We start from the raw sequence: 9,878 nt of genomic DNA on the forward strand, positions 1-9,878 counted from the left end.
AATAGCACTCTCAATAACTGTACCATGTCAAAAAGTAGTCTGAAGATCTAATCTTGCTACAGCTGTTAAAAAGTTCATCTAAGAATCTGTAATTGTGAATTTTCGATTTTTGAGAAACTATCAGATAATCAAGTAATGTTTTAAGAGGAAGAAAATTATGTTGAATGTTGGTCGAATGTTTCAGGCGAGGGTCTACATTCCTTGCACCGAACTCGGAGCCGGGGCGAAGGTCTCTCAACAACAGGCACACGGTCCTCACCACGGGGCAAGTAAAAAGCAAAAAAATACCCGGATCACACCCGCTTCACCGTAACTTCGTTCTACTATAAGCCACTAAAATAATCCTAAAGAAAAAAAAATTGCTACATGCCTATGATATGTGTAGCAGCAGTGTTTCAGTCCCTTAGACGTTAGGGCAGCTAATGGATTAACTAATAACTTCTAACTATTACTTGAGATATTAGGTCATTTAATGTGTATCACACAAAAGAAAAGCGCATGGGAGACACACGGCCGAGAGCACCGAGCGCGAGAAGGAACAGCCGCGTGGCCGGGGAGGATCATGCCGAACGAAAAAAAGAAGCATTTAGTATGTCTACTTTGCATTTCAATAGAGTTAGAGGAAAAAGACGGAAAAAGAGAATCGAAACGACGGCAACAAAAAAAAATCACAAAAAACCAAGAAGAAGAAGAAGAAGAAGAAGAAGAAGAAGAAGAAGAAGAAGCAGAGAATAACAAAGACGAAGAGAAGAAAAGAACAATCGTCGATACACAAAAAATGAAAAGAGCCGCATTCGAAGCGGATTCCGTTCAAGCATTCCACAACGCTTTTACTTTTAACGACTGGGATTGAATCAGCCATTCGAAACGTTTCACGTAGGACGAGGAGAGCGTCACGGTACTTTCTTTTATCCTTTTAGTTCGCGATCCAATGAATTGTACATTGTCTAAAAGGCTATCGATAGAAGGGAAGAAGCAGAAGAAAAAGACGAAGACGGAAGTCGATTTATAAACGATTCCCGCGAGACATCCTTCCGTCCTTGACCCTCGCGTCGCGTCAAGGACGACGATTAATGTTCAATGATTATTCCGACAGCGGTAAAAGCACCCTAAATGAATCCGAATACGAAGCATTCTCGGCCAGCCGCATTCTCGCGGAATCGCGGGGCCGAGCGGGTACACAGACGACACACGCGAGAGAACACACACGAGCTTTGACACCCGCATACATCTCTCTGTCTCTATATATGTATACATAATATACATTATATATAAACACACTCTCCCGAATTACCGGTGTAATTCGTGTCGCGGAGACGTGCTACCGGAAACCGCGAGTAGACCCGACAAAAATCCTTCGAGTACGATTTACCGCGTCGCGTAGATTATTTAAAGATTTTATATGTATACAATTGTTTCATATATTGTATTTTTTTAGCGCAATCTGTTAAGTTCCTTTTTATTGTAACATACATCCCTTTTCTCTTTCTCTATCTCTCTATCTATCGTTGTGTTATCACGCGATTAATTTATATATATATATATATATATATATATATATATATATATATATATATATATATATATATGCATATATATATAAACGATTATACGAGATGTAATGTGTAAAATCGCGCGTCGCACGAAAGCAGGCTTCGTCCAGCCAGCGACTCGTTCTTTTCCCGCGAGATGCAACGCGCTGGTGTATAGAGGTTGCAATACTAGATTCGTAAGTTCTTCCTTGCTTTCTTCGCCCCGACCCCCACACCCCCCTTGTTTCTTGTCTCCTAATTTCAGGCGGTAGAGAGAAATCGGAAAAGAACGAGCTTTGTTCGTCGTTTGTCGCGCGGCGGTTTTCAGCGGCTAGTTTTCGGAGGCCGCCGTTCGCTGGATCACGCGTACACTTACACACAAACACACACACACACGCATACACACCGACACGTATATATCTATATATACATATATATATATTTGATACATTTCGACGCGATTTGCTCAGCGCGGGTGAACTCGATCAAGGCGTGGCCGCCCCGGATTACTGCGAGTCCGGGGCGAACGCGGAAGAAATCGTCCTCCGTTTAGCGCGAGGAGGACACCAGCGATCCGAGTGTCTCGAGAGATCGACGGATGATCGAGGGAGACGATCGTGTCCCGGGCAGAACGGGACCGGAAGCGAGTTTAACGATTAAGGATTCGTGTTGTGATCGCCGGAGAGAGATAGAGAGAACGTTTCGCCCAAAACTGTGAACCGCGTACATAAAAAAGAAAACCAACTTCTGTCCAATTAGAACAATACTAAAAAAAAAAAAAGACGCTACCAATTACGAACGTATCACGTGTGTACGTAAAATATTTATTGAATATAAAAGCGAACTCACCTGCGTCGCGAGGTTTTCCTGGACTATAACGGTTTCGAAGTGGCGCCGCTCCTCGCGTGTATTTTCGACGGGATTTATTAGGGGCGACATAAGCACGCGCGAGGACGCCCGCCGAAGAGAACAAACAAGCGGGGAAATCGTCGCGACCGCAAGCCTTCTGTCCATTTTTTGGTAATCGAGGTTGAATTTAACGGCGAAAGAAATCAAGACTCACGATGTCACGGCGATGCTACATGCCTGCCCGGCAGAACGTTTAATAAAAATTATCATTTCAGACACGTTGTGTTGCCCTTCTGTTCTTTGCTTTCGTTTTCATTTATTTCTCTGTTCCGTGAAGTTTCGTTCTCTATCGAATGGAGCCCCCATTCGCCGTTCATGTCGAACACCAGCGACTGACGCGTACTAAGACTTCGCGCGTACGTTGAATTTCCACGAAGTCGTTCGTTTGATTTCCTCTGTTTCATTTCTCTTTCACTTCCTGTTGTTCGTTACGATTCGATCTACTTTCCACCGAAACCACAGATGAGCATCTAGCACTGACGGAGCTTACACAGCCTATTCCATCCCACGATAAGACAATGTCCATTTTTATCGTTACAATTATCTACTGATAATCGTTCGCAACTATACTTTGTACCCTAACGGATTCTAGAATAATATTTTCGACCAATCGGTTTTACGAATGTCTCTGGAAGACTTCCGAGTTTGACATTATCGATCCATTGCGAAAAACCTGCTGCAGCCGGAGAGACGGTCTATGTTCCGAAAGAGAGGCGGCGAGGAAACGGTAGAAGAAATCGACACGAGGTCGCACGGGTCCATTTTTATTCCGGTGTACGGACAAGCGACGGGGGGCGCTCTTTGTAATCGAATCGATTCTCCTAATCGAGGCTGTGAAACCGATCTTTTGCTGTCCTTATGCTGGCTCCCCTCGTTTTCTATCCGCCCTTTGCGTCGCTGATAACGCGCACCTACCACCCACGCATTTCGAAAGAATGCCCAAAGTGTTTTCTGATCGAGGAGGTCGCGACAGAAGCAAACCTAAATAAAATCAGTTTGTTTGGTGTCTTTTCAAAGAGATTCTTCGGTTAATTAATACTTTACTTATCGGCAGCTTGTTAAGAGGCTTTCCAATAATTGTACTGTACGCAAAAGGAGCTAAATCTTTTAAATAACAATTTCGGAAGTAGCTGTCATATAATATTAATTCAAATAATTTATCGAAGTACGACGGAAATTACTAACGTTTTTTAAGTGTTTTTTAAGACACTCCCATTTATTGATCTTCGATCTAACAGACTTAAAATAAATGGATGATGCAAAGTATTAAATTCCAAGTATATTCTTTTTGTTCTTTCTTTTTTTTGTCCTTTGAATACCCTGTTTTAATAATACCTTTTTTTTGTAACAAGTAATATTTAGGTACAATTCTTTTATGATCGTAAAATTATTTAGAAATTTTTTATACACAAGAATAGAACTTTTTAAATTTTATATCGTCGGTCACCGGTGACTGATGCGGTCCGAACGGAAAGTACAGTGTCAGTTACCGGTGACTGGCATGGCACTTAACATGTCAACCACGTCTTGAACGTGAGGTAAAGTGCCATGGAGTTTACGAATATTTTGAAGTTTGAGAATTATTCGAATTTATTTTCATGTAATGATAATCGACTATGAAAGAATGCCTTTTTTCTACCACTCTGTCGCGAGCTCCTCGATAATGATTACATTGAACACGAGGCCAGAGTTATCTTGAATTATGAGAGACTGTAAGAACGTGCGTAATGATTTAAGTGCGGCTCGTTTTTGTGGAACCATGTGCAGTGGATCAGAACGGTGATGGCTGCGATGCAGCGATTTTGCCTCGGGTTAAGTGGCCATTCAGTAACTTTTTAACGAAACAAGAAACGAAATATGTATGAAGAATGTTTGCTGTTCTTCGATTCGTATTATTCATTTCTGATTAGGAGAACCAGACTTCAGTTCTTCACAGGTTCTTGTATAATCTTACTTAAAAAAAAAAAAATCTTTTAGCCTTATAAAATTGACTCGAATATTTTACGATCGTAGTTTCGTGCCATCGATTGAAAAAATATCATTCTGATCCACCGCACAGTTTTACAACTCGTCGCCGGCAATTCGCATCGGTTAACTTCAGAAGCATCCCTCCACTATGCATTTAAAGCGTGAATGGATAGCGACCAAAAGATGACTGAGGATTCGCTTTCAGTCCGCCATATTTAACCAAGAGACACATTCCAGTAAATTAAGAATCGATCCACGAGAATATTTTCGGAATAGCAATGAACATTGCGTGTCGTATGTTGGGCTGCGACCTATAAAATGCTATTTTTCAACACTGGCGTTTCTAAAATAATGAATAAGTCTATCGCTTAACCTACTGCGCGTTAATTTTTTACGATCGAGTCAATATTTTTCAATACACTTCGAAAATAAAGAAATTAATCTATCATGCCTCTCGACCCAAGAGTAAGATCAAATTGGACTCGGTTCCCGCTGTATCCGTTGTAAGACACTATACATATAAAACAATTCTCATGTTCGGTACACCTAAGCGAATAAATAACAGCAGCCCAATGTACGATCATGCTTTGTGCTTCCACATTCCTCGAGACTCTTGACCGCTACACGCAGAGCCTGCAATTCCCCAGTGTCGTCAATTAACGCGAGCAACGTAATATTGAATTCGGAACTCTTCTGCAAAACGCTTAACGGCGATAGAGACTGTTCGAAACGATCATCGCTGACTACATTTAAATGAACATTTAAAAAAATGAATAAAACAAATGAAAACTCACGTATATATGTATATGTATAACGTAAGCAAGTCCGAGATCGGTGTTATATTTTAATGTAATGTAAAGAATATGAGACAAGAAAATACGAGGAAAGTGCGAGAAAAAATACGAGGATAAACGAGCAAGCTAACAAAAAATTAATAAAACCGACAAAGAGAGAGACAAGGAACGTATAATGCGCGCGGAGGAACCATCAAAATGAACACACACACACCCACACGCTGGTACTTAGACGTTTATCGACACAGTATGTAAGAAGAAGAAGAAGAAGAAGAACAAACGAAAATGAAAAAAAAAGAAATAACGTAGCACGACGTGCACCCAGAAATGCTTCAAGACTTTGAGCCCCCCCCCCCTCCCCCTACCTACGACCCTTTCACCGTCATCCCTGCTCCCCATTTACTGTTGATCGTGTGAAAACGATGCACACCGTGGCCGACATTGTACATTTCCCAAGAAGAAAAAAAAATGAAAAGAAACGAATCAGCATGTTGGTCCGACCAAAACATTTTGTCGACGTGGCGGCTTTCGTTCATAGTACCTTAACGGGTCCCCGATCCGAGGAACCACGTGTTCCCCGCTTTTACCGATGATTGCTAGACGCTGTATCGAACATTAATTTCCTCGAACTTGTAATTGATTCTTTCAATTGAGACCATAACTGGAGTCAAATTCGTAGAGTTTAATTGGCACGAGTTCAATTACGGTGTTTCTTTGGTATTGCAATTGGTCTGTCAAGAAATGGTACACGAGACACTATGTACATCAGTGTACAAGCACTCTTGGTATTTGGTATAATATAGTGAATTGTTATTCGGCGGTTCATTGTAGCACTGTAATACTGGTAATCGATCGAAAAGCATTCGAAATATATTCAAATGAGTTGTGACACTTCGATACTGGTATTCAGTGCAACAGAGAGTACGCGAAACTAATACTTCTCATACACTAACGCACTTCAAAACCGGTGCTCGAAGCGTCGCAGCACTAAATATCAGTACTCGATGCAGCAATGCGTTGAAATGTCATCACCGAGTTCATATTTACAAATTGCAATATTTAAATATTCGATGTATCGCTCGATTGCACTCGAATATCGGTGTTTGAGATGTTGCAGTGCTCGAACGACACAATCTACAAATACATTGAAACGAGAGCATGATTCATTATATTAATACACCGCAACGTTCCAACCATTTGAACTCATTACTTATCGCTTTTGTGCTCTAACGAAACGAATCGCAGCGATTAATAAAACTTGCAATATTTCGCGCGATAACAATTTCATTGCATGCCCGGATCGTTGGCAGAGAGTTCGCTATGATTTGCCGATTGCATTTATCGAAATGATCGCTGGCGGTCGAACGAGATTGGAAGACGATCGTTGCCGAGGATCGGGGACCCTCGCTGTAACGATGTAGAGGACAGCTGTTCGGATGAGCAGAGGAGAGAAATTAGTAAGAGAACGATCGATAACTAGATTATAAGGACTTTGGGAATTCTCTGTAGATCCGTAGATCGCTGTGTCACTCGCTCCGGTACTAGGCGACCGGAAATAGGAAAGCCTATTTTTGCATTGCGTGATTAAAGGCAGAAAACGTGTTTAGAGTCAGTTCCCATTCAAACTGATGTCTACTCGGACGATGTCTTATGTAAGACCATGGAACGGTGCAAGGACGATCCGCGGGATGCGCCGCCATTTCGCTGCACGCCGTGCAACGCGCGATCGCGTGATTGAACCCGGCGATATTTTCACTTCAATCGCGATGAATACGAACCGGCACCGTTGCCGTTTAACATACCGCGGATTACGCGACCCTCGACAGAGCCACACAAACCTAAACTGTGCAATTTGTAACGCGATCCTGGAACGGTTTACATTAATCATTCGGATAAGAATGTCGAGAAATAACGGGAAGTTAATAACCGAGTGAAATTCATTCGGTGATAAAAGGATCTTTCTTTGTCATGTGAAATAAATGTTGGTCCACGGGGATCATTACATCGAATGTTTAGAAACATTGCTTAATATTTTGCCAAATATCTCAAGACGTTCACAAATATCGTGATTACTATACGATAGTAATCGTATACGCGAGTACTTGTTTCGTACACTTTCTTCAATAACTTGTACTTTTGAAACGCGGCAGTCTCGATCTATGAAATAAAAATTGTCAAAACTCCGAACCGAATCGTTAGAAACATTGATGAATAAATCTATAAATTGAATAATAACAAGTTGAGAATATCGGAACTGGATGGAAAATACAGCGAGGCATTATGGGATCGGACTTGCACCGTGCCAGTATTGCGATAAGTGGCTTCGAACGCGGACACCCTGCGGAATCGTTTAATATCTCACTGCGTGGAAATCAATCTTCGTGTAGATCAAAAATCTCAAATTTCAGAACCCCCGTCTCGATGTAAATCCCAAGCTTGCGTCTGCAGTGTAATTCGCGAATTCGTTGGAGACTGTTTCGCGGCAGATCGTTAGCGTCCGCGGCCAGTTTTGATCGGATCATGGGTGATCGCGATCGAAGCCATCGATCCGGCGGGTGTGTAAAATAAGGATAAGATAGAACAGAGGCGCTTAGGCGACTTTTATTTCGTGTTATGCATAGTGGAACGATTAAACGGCGAGCATCGCCTCGGCGGAGATTGAAATTTCCTCTAGAGAACGTAGACGATGATTGGCTAGCGGTCAAATTAGCGTCGCACGTTTCCAACGCGCTGGTGCTATAGAGAACAACACCCTTCTCGATCCAGCGCGATCGTTTCTCCCTTCCGTCCGTCGATCCGGTGCGCAAGGGTCGATGGATCGGCGGGGAAACGATCGCGGCGAAGAAGGAACGCGTTCGCATTAGGATGACGCGAAACGTTTGGTTGCGCTCTGTGAAACTGCGATCCCACGATTCTAATCGATTCTTCGGATTAATTGGTGACGAAGCCAATTGTGAATTTCTCTATGAGTTTTTGATTCATTCGAGCCATTAAATGGTACATTAATTCGCCGGAAAAGTTGCCGATCGAAGCATTGTCTTCTCTTGAGAAGTCTTGAACAATGATTTAGATTTTGAAACGTTATCCATTCAACTGATTAAATAAGAATATTAGTCTTCTTTTGCAGATAAGGATTAGTATTCTTTGATTCATTAATGAGCAGATTGCGGATCTCTTTACAGATTATTATAATTTGAATGCTAATTGGACCATCAATAGAAATTAACGTCCTCGTTCAAGAAAGAAGAATTTTAAATTTTCACTGAAAATTTGTTCACCGCGTGAGAAGTTCATTGGATCGGAGTTCCCGTGAACGCAGCAAACTTTTTCGCTCGAACTGCACAGCTTATTTATCGCTCGTTAGGTACTCCCGTTGCAATCGAACAGGTAACAATCCGCTGATTGAACGGACACTCGATTTCTTTTCGCCACAGAAGAGAGCCGTTTTCATCGACACGCAGCTTCGAACGTTTCTATTGTCTCTGTATTGTTTTTCTGTCACGATTTACGGCGACACCATTTCAGCCACTTTTTAAACTAACGAATTTGCATACATACGTTACGTATAGGACGCGCATCCGATCGCGAGCGAACGCACCATTGGCACACAGGCGTGTTTTAGCGACGAGGAAAATAATAAATTAAGAGGGAAGAAAAACGACGAGAGAAAAAAAAATATATGAGTCAGTATAATAAAGAAAAAAAAAACATTAGCTAGGGAGTATATTCCATGTAATAACCTTCGAAGGAGGCTAATCATCTTCGTTTCGTTTCCATTGTAGCGGCGAGCAAAACTCTGTAGGGAATCGCGCGGAGGAGCACTTACGTTTTCCTTTTTCTCGATCTCGTAGGCCATCTTTAAAGGCTGAGAAAAGAACAATGAATCGTCGACGGAGTACGCCGGAAACTGTGTCGTAAACCGAGAGATGAATTTACCGAGTAATAGTATTATTTTGTAAGCAGTCAATAATATTAATACAATTATCGGAAGTAAGCTAATGACCGTATCAAACCAATCCACCCAGCCCACGCCACAACGCCCCGCCACCCCCGACCCCGACCTTCCTGTCGAACCCACCCTCTCCCAATTCAAGAAGAAAAAACGATAAAAAAAAATAAAAGTAAGAAGTATGAAGAATGGAAAAAATTCATGTATTCGTTTTCGTAAGCTCGTCTCGTCTCGAGAGTACCTATACCTCTATTGTTAAATATTATACATACTGCGATACTTGCATAGAAGGCTAATACGAGTATGACTTTGAACATAAGGTGTGTACATTTTAATTTTTATGGATATAATAAAAATATAATTTAATGTTCTGCCTGGAGGTTGTTCCATCCTTTATCCTAGACTCGGACATTCGCCGCTCAAGATTAACAAACATATTTATTTGAATATATCATTGTTACGAATACAGTGGTCATAATGCTAAGACATACGCGCTCATTCTGTACCAACAATAATTTATCCACTATTTAAAACCATTGTTCAAAATAAAATAAATCATCAAGATTCTGTTCTATTAACAAGTGCACAGTTTGCTTAAAAATCCATTAAAAAATTTGCAAGACATGTTTTAAAGAATTACGACGTCGCTGCAGAATATAATAGGAATGCTAGATGAATAAACGAATTAGAAATTAACAATTTTATTAATGATGTTGAAGCAGTAGC

General features: G+C 41.3%; 1 protein-coding gene across 11 annotated transcripts in view; it reads left to right on the forward strand.

The window, feature by feature from the left end:
- LOC117217487 (Kinesin heavy chain 73) overlaps positions 1-9,523 on the forward strand; it is a 151,723-nt gene extending 142,200 nt beyond the window's left edge. For all 11 annotated transcript variants that reach the window (XM_033465116.2, XM_076525553.1, XM_076525558.1 and 8 more), the window contains one exon: positions 185-9,523. In XM_033465116.2, coding sequence (XP_033321007.2) covers positions 185-273 — 89 coding nt within the window. In that variant the 3' untranslated portion in view covers positions 274-9,523. The remainder of the gene's footprint in view (positions 1-184) is intronic.
- The last annotated feature ends 355 nt before the right edge of the window (positions 9,524-9,878 follow it).

This window comes from Megalopta genalis, chromosome 12 (genome assembly GCF_051020955.1).
Source record: "Megalopta genalis isolate 19385.01 chromosome 12, iyMegGena1_principal, whole genome shotgun sequence".
Classification (NCBI taxonomy): Eukaryota; Metazoa; Arthropoda; class Insecta; order Hymenoptera; family Halictidae; genus Megalopta; species Megalopta genalis.